General features: G+C 51.9%; 1 protein-coding gene and 1 pseudogene across 4 annotated transcripts; one reads left to right on the forward strand and one right to left on the reverse strand.

Annotated features, from left to right (window-relative positions):
* Positions 1 to 510: 510 nt before the first annotated feature.
* Positions 511 to 6117, reverse strand: LOC148665645 (uncharacterized; annotated as a pseudogene). Its single transcript, XR_015936885.1, has 6 exons — positions 6029 to 6117; positions 5449 to 5509; positions 4937 to 5136; positions 3748 to 4211; positions 2384 to 2596; positions 511 to 867 (listed from the first exon to the last, which is right to left on the reverse strand). The product of XR_015936885.1 is annotated as an uncharacterized LOC148665645 (transcript).
* Positions 6118 to 12114: 5997 nt separating this feature from the next.
* LOC148665646 (uncharacterized) lies at positions 12115 to 17467 on the forward strand. 3 transcript variants are annotated; one of them, XM_088632378.1, is made up of 7 exons: positions 12115 to 12256; positions 13573 to 13609; positions 14336 to 14529; positions 14848 to 15002; positions 15491 to 15879; positions 16311 to 16519; positions 17160 to 17467. In XM_088632378.1, exons 2-7 carry the CDS (start codon positions 13594 to 13596, stop codon positions 17346 to 17348), a joined length of 1152 nt encoding a protein of 383 aa, XP_088488504.1. In that variant the 5' UTR covers positions 12115 to 12256; positions 13573 to 13593; the 3' UTR covers positions 17349 to 17467. The 3 variants fall into 3 exon arrangements, with proteins under 3 accessions (XP_088488504.1, XP_088488502.1, XP_088488503.1); XM_088632376.1 differs by having other exon boundaries at positions 12116 to 12256; positions 13570 to 13609; XM_088632377.1 differs by lacking the exon at positions 12115 to 12256 and adding an exon at positions 12296 to 12399 and having other exon boundaries at positions 13570 to 13609.
* The last annotated feature ends 531 nt before the right edge of the window (positions 17468 to 17998 follow it).

The following is a 17998-nucleotide window of genomic DNA, read 5'->3' on the forward strand; positions in this document are numbered from 1 at the left end:
GAGGAAACCCACATGGACACAGAGAATACATACATATTCTACACAGATAGAGCACTCCAGGAGTCAGAACTGGGGCCACAGCGCTGTAAGGCACTGTGCTGTGCTATATTACTGAAGTACAGCCAGTGGGAAGAAAGCAGACCTAGAGTCCTCAGCTTCCTGTCTTGAAGCAGGCACCTGACCAATGGTCTGCTTCCAAATCAGTCAGGTGACGGAGGATGGCACAGGTCAACCCCCCCCCCCCCCACCACCACCATGCATTCTGGGAAATGTAGTTTCAGACACGAGCTGCCATCTTTGTCAGACCTTCATCCCCTCTTGCGCCACACGATCGAGACGGCAGAGGACCCGCTGATGGGCAGGGGATTGAAAGCAGGGGCCCCTCGAGGCCCATCTGCCTTCACCATACAGAGTTTCGACGAAAGGCACGTGATTCCTCCCCCCCCCAGAAATAAGGGGTCAAGCCTCTGGTACAGATAATCACTGCAAAAAAAGCCACTACGCAAGAGGTGCTGATCGACTTTTTATTGCGTGTGAAGAGCATCGCCGGAGCCCCAAGAACCCCACGATGGGGGCGAAGGGAGGAGTCGACCCCTTCAGAGCAGTCAATATCCCAGCAGCCCCCCTGACTTGAAGCACCGCCCTACTTCGGCCCCTCAACAGCCTTCCTGGCATCTTGGTCCGGCAGCTCCCGGAGGGTGGGGGGGTTCAGCTTGTCCAGCTGCACCACCACGCTGTCGTACTCATGCTGACACTGCTCCTGGCTCAGGGCTGAGGGGCTGACCTCCAGGAACCTGTAGGCCTCCTTGGACTGCAGGATGAACATCCCGCGGACGTGCATGCAGATGTTGCAGAAGCTCTTCCAGTCTGCGGGGAAAGGGAGGAGAAGCACAGACATGAGGCTGACCCGAGTGGTGCGGGGAAACGTGAGATCTCACTGCCGTGGGGCAGAGAAAAAAACGCTCCTGCTGCTGGCGATCCTTCTGCTGTGGGAAATGGGGGTGCTGTTGTCTGAACCACGTGACTCCATTTCCCCAATCAGACCCACGCGGTCGGGATAAATAGTAGCAGATCTTATAATAAAAATTAATAATTGCTTACACTTATATAACACTTTTCTGGACACCCCACTCAAAGTGCTTTACAGGTAATGGGGAATCCCACCACCACCACCAATGTGCAGCCCTCACCTGGATGACGCGACGGCAGCCATAGTGCGCCAGAACGCTCACCACACATCAGCTCTCAGTGGGGAGGAGAACAGAGTGATGAAGCCAGTTCAGAGATGGGGATTATTAGGAGGCCATGATTGGTAAGGGCCAATGGGAAATTTGGCCAGGACACCGGGGTTACACCCCTACTCTTTTCGAGAAACATCCTGGGACTGTTAATGAGCACAGAGAGTCAGGAACTCGGTTTTATGTCTCATCAGAAGGACGGCACCTGTTTACAGTCCAGTGTCCCCGTCACTATACTGGGGCATTAGGACCCACACAAACTGCAGGGTGAGTGCCCCCTGGTGGCCCCACTACCACTTCTTCTAGCAGCAGCCTTAGTTTTTCCCAGAAGTCTCCCCTCCAGGTACTGACCAGGCTCACACATGCGTAGCTTCAGTGGGTTGCCAGTTGCCATCCTGGGTGCAAGAGGGGGTTTGAGTCCGTTCAGTGAAGCGCAGTTGAGAGCAACAGGATTTATCCCTGCCGCACCGAGGCCTGGAGATAACGTGGACCAATCGGAATCAAAACGCAGCCATCAGCCCGCCAGGAATCATCTGCTCGCTCGGGGGGGGGGGGCGCACCTCTATCCCAGAAGGCATTGGGGGGCAGTCCACATGTCTCGCAAACCCTTGCAGCGATAATCCACCTGCAGGATTATCCCTAACCAGTGAAAGGATCTGGCCGAATTCTAGCCCAGAAGGCAATGGGGGCCGTTTGGATGTTTAGCACATGACTACTCTCTGATCCACAGCTACAGCTCATGATCACCTGCGTCCCCTGTGAAACCTCCCACCTTGCTCTTCAATCTCGTAGCCTTTGGTCTCCATCGCCTTAGGCTACACTTTTGTCTCTCATTTTTCTTATTCCACTTGACAAGGTGATGACAGAACAGCCTCCCCACGACACCACCCGCGCCTATACAGGACAAGCACTGCACCCATCAGAAGCCACAGTAACCACTGCATCGGCAGCTCAGGGGCTGCCTGTAGGATTGTTGGTGCTGCAGCACAATGTCTGGACAAGTCAGAGTGTCTGGGGTGTGCAGGACAAAGATCTGGACCAACAGGTACCAGATCAGAGAAGCTCAACCCGCCAGGCAGGACAGCTCTGTCCACCCCCGCTCTGAGATTGATCTACCAGCATTGCTCTGGGAAAAAAAACAACACTGACCGGCTCGGCCTTATCCAGGCTGGACAGGAAGTCCATCTCGCAGTCCTCCAGGAAGTCCAGCATGTCCTCTCTGGCGAAGATCCTCTGCTTGAGATTGTCCAGCGCCAAGCCGGTCGTCTCCCAGAACTTCTTCATCTGCAGCAGGATCTCCTGGATCTTGGTCAGGCACTTCTGGACCTCCACCAGCATCTTGGGATCTCCAATGGATCCTGGGAGACAGGGGAGGAAAACAGGAATTGCTGGAGGGGCTGGATCAAGAGGCAGATGTCATTTTTAGATGGAAAAAAACGGCGGATTTTGAAAATGAAGCTGTTTAACTCTGGTGACACTTCAGGTCTGTTATAAGCAACTCATTAACATGTTATCACAGTGTTAATTACACATTATTACAAACATTACTGCATTTCTCCAAGTCTCTGGTTAGCTATGGACAGGACTAGTGCTGAAGCCCTTTAAGCTTACTGCAGAGAAAGTTACATTTCATTAGCCTTTGTTGTTCATATTGATTTGTTGCTACCTGGGGATAAAACCATCCCTTGAAAAGTGAAGAACTCTGCAGGGGTGCAGATAAAACCAAGAGGCCCTTCTTTACACAGAGGGCGGTGGGGGTGGGGAACAAGCTGCCCAGCTGTGTTGTTGAAGCCCATACCCTGGCTTCTCTCAAGACACAGCTGGATGAGCTCCTCCAGTCAGGACAGGAGGCTCTTCTTTACACAAAATGTGGGGGGAGTGGGGAACACCCTGCCCAGACGTGTTGCTGAAGCAGACACCCAGAATTGGGTCAAGACGCAGCTGGACAGGAGGCACTTCTTTTACACAAAGGGTGGGGGGGGGTGGGGAACACCTTGCCCAGCCATGTTGCTGAAGCCAACACAAAGAATTCGGTCAAGACGCAGCTGGCTGAGATCTGCTTCTCAGTCAGTTACCCATCTGCCAGCCGAGCCTGGAGGTTACAAACAGGACGTTTTTGTGCACCGAGCTGCCGGACCGGGACAGGCCTGTCCTAAACTGCCATTGGGAATCGGGGTTGCCGAGGCCGCAATCTCACCCCGGCAGACAAGCCTCATCCCAGCGGTCCCCCATGGTCCGGCAACCCACCCGCCTACCGGTTTCAACTCTGGTGACAGCTCAGGTCTGTTACAAGTAAACAATCACATAAAAAAACAAAACACATTTCCCTAAATCCTGACTTCACTATGGACTTGAAGCCGAGAGCGGGACTTTGGTCAGGACAGGAGTGGCTTCTTCACACAAAGGGTGGTAGGGGTGTGGAACAAGCCATCCAGCCATGTTGTTGACGCCAAAACCCTGCATAAAACACGTCCCATCGGCCCCACGATCCGGCAACCCGCCGGCCTACCCATGTCGATCTGGACCTTGGCGTAGTCCAGCTGCAGCCGGATCAGCTCCTTCTCCTTCTGCCACATCTCCGACACCTTGGCGTCCTTGCGGCTGCGCAGCTCCTCCAGCTGGACCTTGAGGGACTCCACGGCCGCCTTGTCCTTGGGGTCGTTGGTGGCCTTCTGGATGGTGTTGATCATGGCGCCCAGGATGGGCACCACGGCCGCCACGATGCCGAACTTGCGGTCCCGCTCCCCGATGCTGTTGATGAGGCCCTGCAGCTCCTTGTTCTTGTCCTGGATGTCTGTCTCCAGCTGGTTCCTCTCCCCCTGTAGCTGTTTGACCAAGGCCTCTAGCTTGCTGCACTGTCCCTCCAGGGCCTGGGCCTCCGCCATCTTCTCCTTCTTCTGCTGCTCCTTGTCCGCCTTGGTCTTGACCACGTCGCTGCAGGTGTCGCCCACACCTTTGCTCAGATTCCCATACCTGGAAGAGGAGATGGGGTGGGGAACTGTGACCCCTCTTGTGTGGAAGCCTGCAGCCCCCCACCACCGAGACCGTATGGGACAGGAGAATCCGAGCCAGCAAGCAACAGGCACAAGGCAGGTTCACCCTGGACAGGACACCAGTCCATCACAGGACACACAGACACACACACTTACATGGACAGGACAGGACAGGACAGGACACTAGTCCATCACAGGACACACACGCACACACGCACACACACACACACGCACTAGGGAAAATGCACCTGCCAGTATGATTTTGTACTATGGTAGGAAACTGGAGCACCCAGAGGAAACCTGCATGAACACAGGGAGAATATGCAAAGTCCATGTAGGAGTTTGTAGGAGTCTATGGAAGCCTCCCAGGGTTAAATTTAAATTAAATTTTCTGCACACACAACTGAGACACATACACAACTGAGACACACACACCTGTCAAAGCATGTGTGCACACATACACAACTGAGACACACACCGGTAGCAGCAGGTGCCCACACACACACACACAACTGAGACGCACACACCTGTAGCAACAGGTACACACACTCACGCAAACCTGCAGCTGTAAGTACTCGGACTCACCTGGAGCAGCAGGTACTCTCACACACACACACACACACACACACACACACACACACACACACACACACACACACACACACACACACACACACACACACACACACAGAGACACAGACCCACCTGGAGCAGCAGGACCTCGGAGGAGGAGAACAGCTGCTGGCTCTCGGTGGCCTTGAGCCTCAGTTTCCTCTCCAGCTCAGGGTGGGTGGCCAGACACAGGTAGGACAGGTGGAAGAGCAAAGCTGTCTTCTCGGCGGCCGGGACCATATCCCTGAACATCTCCATGTCATTCATCAGCTGCTGATCCGCAGGCACTAGGTCTGAGAGAGACATTCAGGAAAGAAAAAGCTTTTTAAATATTTTCTTCACCCCCACGTCCCCCATGTCAAAACCCTCCCAACCCAGAGTGTCCAACATGAACACCTTGAGCCCTTGAGTCTGTGTAAAACTTTCTGCACATCTGCCTTGTGCAAACACCTTCAGTAACTGAAATCAAGACAGTTCACTGTGGTTCAGCTCGTGAATCCTAAAGCCTCATTATACCTCCATAAGACACCAAGGGGTCAAAAACCACAGCTGAAGTCGGAGAATCACAATATCCGAATCGGGTTAACGGATCAGAACACGCTTACCGGGACACTGAGACATCTTGAAGCAGGTTTGTGGGGGACCTTAGGCACTGAAACGTCTGTCCTGCAAAGAGAAAGAGGGTGTTTTTTAAGGCAAATATCAAGAAAATAATAAAGTTATTTCCCTCTCACCCCCTGCTGCTCCTATGCCAGAACACCAGCTGAACACCGCCGATGGAGAGCAGCTGCGTTTGAGATGAACTACAATACAAGCTGAGAGACCAACAAACTGCTTGAGATACCCTACTGGGGAGGTATCAAGTAGAGAAAGCACACACCGATTTCAAGTCTACACAAGTTTCAGCCGTATTTCCTAGTGGCCTCACAGCTCACTGGAATGGTGTGCAAATTTTCATAAAACGAGCATCTGGTCTCCTCTTAACAACTAATCATTTTCTTTGACCAGCGGACAAAACACACACACCCCTCCCCCCACATTAAGACCAGGAGAGACAGGAGGACTGCAAGCCTGACTGGTTCAAATCGAAAGGACATGGCAAAGGCAGCAGATGGGACAACGGAGCCTAAACGGATATAGTAAGGCATCCTAGAGCATATTAATAAAAAAAGCCTTTAGACTCACGGCTGTACGAAGCTCTCTCAGCTCTTCCCGGAGGACTTTGAAAGTGTGCCCTTCTCTGAGCCTGTTTTATAGTGCTCCGAACAGGTAAGAAACACCATATAAGACTCGCAGGGCTGCAGAACTCCGCCCCTACTAAACTGCTCCAGGGGAAAAATCTGTAGGGGGGGCCGTCTGAAATTCGGAGGGGGGTAGTGAAACAGAGCCGCTGTGACTGCCCCAGCAGAATTTCGCAACCAGGCCCCTGATGGTCGTGATCGAAGATACCGATGAGCCATCTGGCATTGAGCGACGAAGCCCGGTTTCACGTTCACCAGCGCCCGCGCGATTATTTTTATTATTGCCCGGAGTAGCAAAATGCACCGATGTTCTGAATCGTTAATAATAATAATAATGGCAAGTGGAGCTGTATGTCCTGAAGTATAATAATAATAATTAATAATTGCTTACACTTATATAGCGCCTTGCTGGACCCTCCACTCAGAGCTCTTCCCAGGTCATGGGGATCCCCTCCAGCCCCACCAGTGTGCAGCCCCACTAACACCTCTACCAGCAGCAGCCTCAGCTTTCCCAGGAGTCCCCCCTCCAGATTAAGAAAACAGCAGGCACAGACTCCGATAACTACGGTCCTCGTTATAGAATGACTCTTAAGTATTAGGATAAACTCTTGCAAGGCATCGGTCCACCCGAGCCCTCGAGATCGTAATAATGCTGCAAAGGGACGGGTAATGGGTTTATTCCCTGCCACAAAGGAAAGAAAGGCAACGTTTCGGGCCGTGGAGCCTTCTTCAGGCTGAAACGTTGTGCTGCCTTGCTGCTCTTTTCGTTACCTGTCCTTACCTGTTACCTAGATGAAACCTTCTCGAGCTGCTTTATAATAATGTTGACACCCAGGAATGCAGACACCATGGAATAGGTGCTGTTCATGGACGGATAGCCCTTCTGGCACATCAGACAGCCCGATGCAGGACCTGCGAATTCGGGGGTTCGTGTTCATTATCTGACCATTGACAAAGCACATCTGTTTTTTTAGGGCCCGAGTTAAGTAGGTGAAAGTCCTTTTGTCCAAAACTGAGGGGGCAGGACAGTTGAGTGGAGGGGGCGATGCACCGGGTCTTGACTGCTCGCCCCCACACCCTTCGGCAGACACCTCTACCAGGAGCCATTCCTGCAGATCCTATTACAGTGTTCTGACACAAGCAGCCCTCTGTGTTTCTCTCACTAATGTACCCAGCTGTGTGGACAGCGGCTTACATGAGCCTTTTCTGTGAAGTGTCAGTGAAATCACCAGAGTCATGTGTGTTAACAGCAATGTACGGCGATTTCAGCAACCAGACAGAGTACATGTCAGGGTCTGAGGGAGTGTCCCACACTGCCAGCTGGAGGGACTGAGTCTCTTTTGTTTGAAGGGAGTGTCCCACACTGCCAGGCTGGAGGAACTGAGTCTATTTAGTCTGAAGGGAGGGTCCCACACTGACAGGTTGAAGAAACTGAGTCTCTTTAGTCTAAAGGGAGGGTCCCCCACTGACAGGCTGGAGTCTCTTTAGTCCGACTTTTAATGGCAGGATTTCCAGCCATAGTGTCAACATTGGAATGATATCACCTATTTGATTCATGATGTCTGAAGCTTTCGACTGTAAGCTACAGAAAATAAACGCTTTGCTCAGGAGTGGGTGCAATACTAAAAAAATAAAACACAAAACTCGCTCATGAGAATTGAGACCAATAAATAATCCAGTTACTTTTTTGTACAACATGAAAACATATTTCAAATTCAAAGAAACATGCCAAAATGGAGGATAATTAAATACAAAACCTGTTCTAAAATCATGTTAAAAAAAGACCCAATATTTGAATACAGGTCCTGACCAGTTGAAATTAATGACAGAATCGACTAGGTTCACTCACTTACAGAGTGCCAGAGACTTGTGCAGACTTGAGCTTCAATTGTGGCAGGAAATGATTTACAGTTGTCGAAGAGGTCTGACAGAGCATGTTCCCAGTCTCTTACACTCCCATCCCCTCCAGCACTGTCCTCTGTTATACTTTCAAAATGTCTTTACTTCTGGCCCGGGGACGAAGTCAACCCAGCGGACGTCTGAAAAAGAGCAGAGAGACAGGAGCTCCTTGAAAGGGCATTTGGAACTCAGAGACTGAGACGCCACTTTACACTGAGGGCGGTGGGGGTGTGGAACAAGCTGCCCAGCTGTGGTTGTTGAAGCCGATACCCTGGCTTCTCTCCAGACACAGCTGGGTGAACTCCTCCAGCCAGGACAGGAGGCTCTTCATTACACAGAGAGTGGTGGGGGTGGGGAACAAGCTGCCCAGCCCTGTTGTTGAAGCCGATACCCTGGCTTCTCTCCAGACACAACTGGGTGAGCTCCTCCAGTCAGGCCAGGAGGCTCTTCATTACACAGAGAGTGGTGGGGGTGGGGAACAAGCTGCTCAACCCTATCATTGAAGCCGATGTCCAGCTGTGTCCTGAGAAAAGACTGGGTGAGGTCCTCCAGTTGTTTAACACTGCTTGATTGTTTAACATCAATAAAGTAAACAGACTGCCTAGCAGGGCCAAGTGACTAACTATCCTGCAGAAACAGCAGAGGCGCTGTAGCTGTGAAAGAGCTTTTCCCAGTACTCAGGGTGCGACAGGGACCATTACAGAAGATCATTTGTGCCTTCTGCCATTCGTCAGTATGTCTGGGCAGGGCCAGGGGCACTGACCTGTTGCAACACCATACCTGTACTCCTGAAACCTGATTCTTCTGAAACAACTGATGCTCTGTGTTACTGATGCTCTGTCTACATCTGGTTTATAGTGCAATAGGTGGAAGTGGAATGGGCAATTCATTTATTATTCACAACTGTTCAATAGTTACCTACTCTTTGCAATGTGCTTGGGAGTTTGTAGTATCTATACTGTCTATTACACCTTCCTTTTGTTCTGTATATTCATTTTTTTGCTTTGTGTGCCTTTCTGTTTTGTTTGTAATTCTTTATTCCATTTCATTTAGTTATTGTATTGTATTACTGTATTACTGTATTACTACATCTGTACTGTGCTGTGTTGACTGTGCCTGGCTGCTGTAGCACCTGAATTTTACCGGATGAATAAAGTACCTATCTGTCTTCCTCCTGCCGGGAGAGTGGGGAAGGAGCCGGCTGCCTCACACTCCGATGGCCATGTCCTGGGAGATGCTCAGCTGGTCCAGCTCTTGCAGGGCCCGGTCGTACTCCCTCTGCAGCTGCTCCGCAGACAGATTGGAGGGGCGCAGGGCCAGGAAGCTGTAGGCGTCTTCGCAGTGAGAGAACTTCTCCCCCACACTGGAGCAGCAGGCACACAGCACCTGGAAGGACTGCTGTGTGTGTGTGTATGTGTGTGTGTGTGCAGAGGAGGTGTCCTACACTGACAGACTGAAGGAACTGACTCTCTTTAGTCTGAAGGGGGTGTCCCACACTGACAGTAAAATGTTTTGTATCATGTTTTGTCAGTGACAGAGTAGTCAGTACTCGTAAGCAAGGTCCCCATTTCCTGAGGGATGAGTGTACAGTATGTTCGAATATCAGGATTTCCACAGCTGGAGTCAACTTCAGACTGATATCAACTACTACATTCATGATGTCTGGAGGTTTGGATTACAAGTCCTACAGAAGATAAGTCCTTTTACCTTTCAGGAGTGGGCTCAATAATAAAATAATAATAAATCATAAAAACTCTGCTTTACAAGAATCTGGAACACAATAAAAATCCAGTTAGTTTTTTTTGGCATAATTTTAAATTAATACTAACATGGCAAAATGCCAAACTGGAGTATAGTATCATATCGTGTGAAAGAGAGACAGTGTTCAATACGGAGACAGCTGGGCTCACACACACTCACAGAACGCCAGAGGACATGAGCAGGAGGGTTGTATCCACCTCAGTAGCCACAGTAAGATGACCTGGAGTGATCTGAAGCTATTGAAGGGGCATGCCAGAACACGCCTCTGGCCTCCAACACTCCCACCCCCTCCAGCAGTGGCCTGTTAGCAGCATGCTCTTAGCATGCCTTCCCTTGAGGCCCCGGGGACAATGTCAACCCAGCAGATGTCTGAAAAAGATAAGAGAAACAGGAGCTCCGTGAAAGGGCATATGGAACTGAGAAACAGAGACACTGCTTTACACTGAGGGGGGTGGGGGTGGGGAACAAGCCGCCCAGCTATGCTGTTGGGAGCCGATAACCCCGGCTTCTCTCAGGACACAGCTTGATGAGCTCCTCAGATCAATTAACTCCTAAATACTGAAAAGACCATATCTTCTAAGCTTTATTAGGATCATATTGTTGTGTTTAACAAAGTGCAGATATTAAAATACGCACCATAAATCCTAACCACTGTTATACTTGACGATATTCCAGCAGATCAGCTGGCATTGTAGAAACCAAGAGATTCGAGCCTGAAGTGTCCGTTCGTCCAGCCAAGCTTTATGGTAGGCATACAAGGAACCACAAGAAGGACTATAGTAGTTCTAGTAGCTCAGAGGAGACATGCCTCTACACAGCTTATATATACACGTTTCTCTACACCCTCCCCTTCCTGTCTTTGAGGTAGCTTTCTCAGGACACTCCAGGAGTCGGAAAGCACTTAAAACATTCCTTACTTGTCAGGAGTTTAGTCTAAACATTCCCCATTTGGGAATTTGGGACAGGAAGTGAGAAGCATCTGTGCTCAAGCCAGCGTGAAGTTTAGAGCTTAGCATGTGAATGCAGCAGGAGTTCACAGCTCCTGCCACTATCTGGGTACAGGGTTACACACAGATTCTGCTCACAGACTCCATCAGCACGTATGGTGCTGAATCCTGGAAAAGAGTGAAAGTCTGATTGAATTTATATTATAGGCTCGGTTCAATTGAGGTCTGCGGATCATTGTTCCCTGCTCCATTACATTCGTCTTTATCTCAACAAAATGTCATCCAAATAGCCTCAGGTCATCGGAGAACTTCTTAAAATCACATTTGGGTATGTTAACAGTCAGCATTTGCGAGTGCAGAAGTCAGTCTAAAAAATAAAGATTCAGTTTGTCTGGCTGGCGTCCAGTTTCAGTTTTTCCCCAGTATCATACTGCTCATGGTGAAGCACAACCCGAGGCTGGGGTATAAACTGCACGAAAGTGGGTTTAAAACTGGACAGCAGGCGCTTCTTTACACAAAGGGTGGTGGGGGGTGTGGCCAGCGGCCATCTCACCCTGCAGCGCCCAGCTGGCAGTCCCCCCCCCCCCCCACTGGAGCTCAGCAGGTGTGAGCCTGGTCATTACCTGGAGGGGAGACTCCTGGGAAAGCTGAGGCTGCTGCTGGGAGAGGTGTGAGGGGGGACAGTAGGGGGCGCTCACCCTGCTGTCTGTGTGGGTCCTGATGCCCCAGTATAGTGACGGGGACACTGGACTGTCCTTCTGATAAGACGTCAAACCGAGGTCCTGACTCTCTGTGGTCATTAACAATCCCGGGGTGTTTCTGGGAAAGAGTAGGGGTGTTACCCCAGTGTCCTGGCCCAATTCCCCCCCTGGTCTTTACCCATCATGGCCTCCTAATAACCCCCCTCTCTGAACTGGCTTCATCCCTCTGCTCTCCTCCCCACTGGGAGCTGCTGTGTGCTGAGCGGACTTGAGCATCATCCAGGTGGGGCTGCAGGGGATCCCCGTGACCTTGGAAGAGCTGGAGAGTGGAGAGTCCAGGAAAGCGCTATAGAAGTGTAAGGAGTTATTAATTATTATTAACAGGCTGCCCAACCTGTTGTTGAAGCCTCTCTCGGGACACAGCTAGATGAGCTCCTCGGAACAATTAATTCCTCACCAGCAAACAGGGGGCGGAGGGGTCCCACGGGCTGAACGGGCCCCTCGTGGATGCAGGTGTGTTCACACGGAAGCTAAGGCGGGACGCGACAGAGACTGGGGACGCGCCCCGAGAGACACAGACGGGTTGGATAGCGGACGGTTGAGGAAAGCCGACGCCTGTTCTTATCTTGACTGGCCTGGAAAACTCCCACCTCTTCAGAAATCACCCGTTTCAGCAGGAAAGGCTGCGTGTCGCGCGGGGTGAGGGGTTCGAGGGGAGGGGTAGGCGGGGCCGCGCGCACACAGGTCTGTATCACCAACCTGCCCCACCTCCTCCTCCTCTCGCACGCTTTTATTCCGTTCACGCCGAAGATCAGACCCTTTTCAGAAGCGCAGCCGGCTCCGCGCGTTTCCAGCAGCTCCTCGGTGCGTATTTGACGCACCGAGGTGCGTATTTGACGGTCCTCTTCTGCGTGGCCGCTGCCCCGCGCGATCAGCTTGCCGGTGCTGCCGCGCTTGATCGGGCCGGCCTGCGGGTTTGCGGGTTTTGCTCTGCATTGTGTGTCGGGGTGGGTACGCCAATATTAATCTACGATCCAGGGTCACACGGATGCGCCGATCCTACGCGAGCATGGAGTGTGTGTGTGTGAACTGTGATGGACTGGTGTCCTGTCCAGTGTGTGTGTGTCCTGTGATGGACTGGTGTCCTGTCCTGTGTGTGTGTGTCCTGTGATGGACTGGTGTCCTGTCCTGTGTGTGTGTGTTAAGCAGGCGTAATTCCACGCCGAAACGTGGACGGAAAAAAAAAAACCCAGCGTGTGTGTCCGTTTCTGCTTTTCTGCGTGGAATGAATCCCCGCCGTACTCTTTCACGGTGCAGGACTGTGGGTGTCTCGGGGTTCCTGTTCCAATCAGAAAGGTTCAGATCTGCGTCTGTGGGGGGTTTTAATGACCGATGCGTAACGCAATAAGGATTAAAAAGGGACACGCGCGTGGCTTTCTTTCGGGTTCCCCTGTCTCGCGTGAAGAGCACTAGAACTGTCATTCAGTAAGAATTTGCAACTTCACTCCAATCCCCAGCAAACGCGGTAGAGGCAGCAGCTATAAAATAAGATGAGATTACTTTAACTAGCCCTATACAATTACTTGCATGAGGAATGTGTCTTTTCACAGACCCCAGCTTGCTCTCCGACAGGGAGCTGGGGGTCAGAGCGCAGGGTCGGCCATTTATACAGCACCTCTGGAACAGTTGGGGTGAAGGGCTTCCTCTGCCGGCCCCGGGATTGGAACCGGCAGACCCTGAGGCACAGAGTCACTGCTCCGCGCTCCGCCCCTTTGTATATAAGGAATTAATTCATTAGATACAGCGAGGCACCGGCCGAAACACACCAGCGACCCTCTACTCGCCAGCGAAGAAGCAAACACGCACGCTGGAGCTGCCCCTATAATGAAGGACCCTGGAAAAAGTTTCCTCTTACCCAAAAGGGGGGTACAGGTCATATTATTCAACCCCCTAACACCTATATAGCGCCTTTCCGGACTCTCCAGCTCTCTCCGGGTCACGGGGATCCCCTCCACCCCCCACCAGTGTGGAGCCCCGCCTGGGTGACGCTTAGGGTGACAGAGATGCAGGGAAAGGAAGAGCAGATACTGACCACAGATTTTTTTAAAAGACGAGGGAGGGAGAAACAAAGCTATTTAAAAAAAAAACATTTTGATCTTCGTCTCCCTCTTTTCCAGAAGTAAAGAAGATCAGCAACAAAAATGGCGGAGAACAAAGGTAGGTGTGTTGGTACCTCCGAGGTCGAAAAAAGGATCACCGACTGCATGCCATGTGACAAGTCGGCTTAAAGATCAGACGCTGTTAAACGAAGGAACTTCTCATCCCGTTATATTATAAGGACGGAAGTCTGAGAAAATCAAGGATGACGTTCTTGAGCAGCGTCAAGTGAGATCTAATTTACAAAATCGAAGATGAATGCCCCCCAAAACAGCCGCGGGTGGTTATATTATCCTCGGGAATCTCTTCCTTATGTCCAAATGGCTTCAAGTGTGGGAACGCGTAGACCTGATGGAAGTCTGATAGGACTTGGGGCGCCCTCTGGCGGAAAAGAGCCGAATTATCAGCCGCTCGGCCCTCTTCAACAATGAGGCGTCCTCAAACAACTAGTAAAAAAAGTTACTCGTTACTACTAAAAGACCCGCTTATTAGATCTTGGTTACCACCATTTCCTCATCGATGTTCTAGAAAATTAATTTTTAGTTTTGGATTTAAGTGAAAACAGCGCTGTGGTTCCCCCTTTGGGAATGGCGCAAACTCCCGGCTCTTTCCTCCCTGTTGCTGGGACGAGCTTTTCCTGCAGCGGCCGAGGCAGCTGCATTTGAACGCTCTCCTCCCCTCCAGTCTTATCCGTCTGCCGGGCTGTTTTCGCCGGCTCGCGGCGGATTTTAACGCGGCCTCCTGTCCGGTTTCTCTCTCTCTCTCTCCGCCTGCGTGCGGGCGCAGTCCAGGCCGGTTTCCATGTGGTGCAGTCGGTGATCCAGCTCCAGGAGCTGGTCTCCGTGGTGCAGAAGGCGGCCGTGCTGTTCAAGGTGTCCTACTTCAGCCTCTGCCAGTACCCGGATCTGGAGACCAAAGTCCACCAGCGGGGGACGGAGTCGCGCAAGTTGTGCATCTCCACAGCGGCTACGTTTTTACAGGTAGGCAACGCGCCCTTTAAATATCATTATTGCTGGCCCATCAGCACTAATAGTGATGCTCGTGTAGTGGACCACTGCCTGGAGGTGTATTTAAAACTGATGGGGGGGGGGCAGCACGTCTGTACACAAAGGATGGGGTGTGGAACAAGCTGCCCAGTCCATGTGGTTGAAGCCGATGCCCTGGCTCCTCTCCAGACACAGCTGGGTGAGCTCCTCCAGTCAGGACAGGAGGCTCTTCTGTACATAGAGGGTGGTGGGGGTAGGGAACAAGTAACTTTACCTTTCTCTCTCATTTCCGGTTCTTCCCCCCCCCCGAAGTGTGCCAACGTGGGGACCGACATCATGAAACGGGTGTTCCCAGCAATTCGGCAGGCGGTGAGGGACCAGCAAATGCAGTCGGCCCGGGTCAGCCTGGAACTGTCCAAGACCCTGATCCAGAAGATGTGCTCCGACGTGCAGGACGTCGTGGAAAAGTACGCATCTTTATTTTCTCTGGGGAATTCCAGCTGCGACTGCTGGGTCTGTTGATGCTCTCTTGGGGAAGGGGGTTAAATATCATTCTCATCATTTTAATCGGAGTTCAGTCAGCCTCAAGATGGAAGGGTTGAACTGAACACCTCCCAAGGCACTTGTTTTTCTCTGTCGTGAGAACATAAGAAGGGCCAAGTCCTCTTTTTCATTTCTAACCGGTCTAGCCTGTTTTAATGGTTAATGGATCCGAGGCTGCAATGGTGTGAAAGTAGCCAGTTTTCAACCACAGAGCTGGGCAGGTTGTTCCACACCCCCACCACACTTTGTGCAAAGAGGTGTTTTCTGTTCTCCGCTTTCAAACGCTTTCAGATAGTTTTACACTCCCTTCAGACTAAAGAGACTCAGTTCCTCCAGCGGGACGGTGTGGGACACACCCTTCAGACTAAAGAGACTCAGTTCCTCCTGCCTGTTCTCTCTCTCTCGACCGCAGGTACAAGAGCCTGAACGGCAGCGTGGCCGGCACCTGCAGCGATGTGAAGGCGGTCCGCGAGAGCGAGCAGCAGGAGAGGGAGAAGAAGAAGCAGGAGGCAGAGGCGCTGCGGGCGCAGGCCCACGCCCTGAAGGACCGGCTGGCCCACCTGAACAAGGAAAAAGCCCGGGTGGGCCGGCAGATCCAGGACAAGCTGGCGGAGAAGAGGCGGCGCCAGGGCGGCTGCTGGGCCTACAGCGACAAGAGCAACAACGCCCGGCTGAGCGCCCTGGAGGGCGAGCTGCGCCACCTCTATGGGCAGGACAACTGCCTCACCCGGGAGATCTGGGACAATGCGGCCGAGCTGAACCGCATGCAGGCCGTCTACTCCCAGGTGCTGGTGGAAATAGGTAAGCGTGCCGATTGAGGGGGGTGTCCATGCCTGGTCCTGGACTGGTGTCCTGTCCAGGGTGTGTGTGTGTCTGTGTGTGTGTCCTGTGATGGACTGGTGTCCTGTCAAGCGTGTGTGTGTCCTGTGATGGACTGGTGTCCTGTCCAGGGTGTGTGAGTGTGTGTGTGTGTCCTGTGATGGACTGGCGTCCTGTCCAGGGTGTGTGTGTGTCCTGTGATGGACTGGTGTCCTTTGATGGACTGGCGTCCTGTCCAGGGTGTGTGTGTGTCCTGTGATGGATTGGTGTCCTGTCCAGCGTGTTTGTGTGTTTGTGTGTGTGTGTGTGTGTGTGTGTGTGTCCTGTGATGGACTGCTGTCCTGTCCAGGGTGAACCCTGCCTTGTGCCTGTTGCTTGCTGCCCACCCGTCTCCCTCTCTCCCTCTCCCTCAGGGAAGCTCGGGAAGCCCAAGCAGCTGCAGGAGGTGCAGCGCTGCCTGTCCCGCGTCCAGCAGATCCTGCTGAGGCTGCACAACTTCTGCGACACGGCTCGGGTGGCCATCGCCAGCCTGGGGCAGAAGACCGAGGCGGGAGAGAGCTTCCTGGATTACATGCAGGACTTCAAGGAGGAGTACCTGAAGAGCCTGGATGAGGCGGAGCAGGTGGGTGGAGGGGCAGATCGTGGTGTGATTTTCTCTCCCGAATTTCAGTGGGAGCCTCCGTCAGTCAGACGGGTAGCTGTCTACAGTAGCTGGAAATAAGGAAACTACGATATTTTAGGACAGTCATTCATTTTAGAGTTAATAACTGCCATTTTTCTCCACACATCTACACACTGTGCACAAATGCACACTACACACATTCTGACTACAATGGCACCGTACACACCAACACAATGCATACACTCAACTGATCTGACACAATCGCACTGTACACCCTACTATACTGTATACACACTACACATGCACACACATTCGTACTATATCCATCAACACAACGCATACACACTACACACACACACATTGATACTGTACACATCGTCGCAACGCTTACACACACTGTACACACAACTGATCTGTATTCACAATACACACAACGACACACTACACATGCATGCACATTCGTACTACATACATCAACGCATACACACTTTACACACCACTGATCTGTATACACAATACACACAACCACACTCTACACCCAACTATACTGTATACACACTACACATTTGTACTGTGTACATCAATGCAACACATACACACAATTGATCTGCGCGCACGCACACGCACATGCACACTCCAGTCCTTCCAGGTGCTGTGTGCCTGCTGCTCCAGTGTGGGGGAGAAGTTCTCTCACTGCGAAGACACCTACAGCTTCCTGGCCCTGCGCCCCTCCAGTCTGTCTGCGGAGCAGCTGCAGAGGGAGTACGACCGGGCCCTGCAAGAGCTGGACCAGCTGAGCCTCTCCCAGGACATGGCCATCGGAGTCTGAGGCAGGAGGAAGAGGGCCGGGAAGAGCTCTCTCACGGCCTCTGCGCTTCCTGCATTATAATGGGGTCCCTGCTTGGCCATCTGTCTAGTTTCTTGATGATGTCATGTGGTGATTTATGATGTCATGGGGGATGGTAGTCACTTTTCCCTGCTCCAGGGGTTCTGGTGAGGAGTTATCATGCAGACTAGGATCAAGGCTAGGGTGTTGCTGGTCTACAGCAGGGGGGTTTGGTTATGTCCATGTTTCTAGTGTGACTGCAGAACATTTCAAATGCACCTTTTTGACTATGTTCATTAATGGAATTTGGACAGCTTAAGTGAGGGGGGCGACTGTCACATAGCTCCACAATGTCATACTTGGGATCCCCCACACACGGCTGAATTCATGTGCCTGATCCCCATCTGTATGGCATGAAATAATGGAACTACACAATAAAATGGTCTCGATGGGAGCAGTCTGATTCCTTTGCCGTCTGTGATACAAGCTGCCCAGCCCTGTGGTTTAAGCCGATACCAAGGCTTCTCTCCAGACACAGCTGGGTGAGCTCCTCCAGTCAGGACAGGAAGCTCTTCTGTACACAGAGGGTGGTGGGGTTGGGGAACAAGCTGCCCGGCTGTGTTGTTGAAGCTTATTCCTTCGCTTCTCTCCGG

Source organism: Lepisosteus platostomus, chromosome 5 (assembly GCF_059453375.1).
Source record: "Lepisosteus platostomus isolate fLepPlt1 chromosome 5, fLepPlt1.hap1, whole genome shotgun sequence".
In the NCBI taxonomy this organism is placed as follows: domain Eukaryota; kingdom Metazoa; phylum Chordata; class Actinopteri; order Semionotiformes; family Lepisosteidae; genus Lepisosteus; species Lepisosteus platostomus.

Excerpts from the sequence above, each read along its gene's own strand:
- LOC148665646 (XM_088632378.1), top strand. Across the intron at positions 15,003-15,490 it reads GTGCAGGACGTCGTGGAAAA|GTACAAGAGCCTGAACGGCA; the intron begins GTACGCATCTTT and ends TCTCGACCGCAG. Across the intron at positions 16,520-17,159 it reads GCCTGGATGAGGCGGAGCAG|TCCTTCCAGGTGCTGTGTGC; the intron begins GTGGGTGGAGGG and ends TGCACACTCCAG.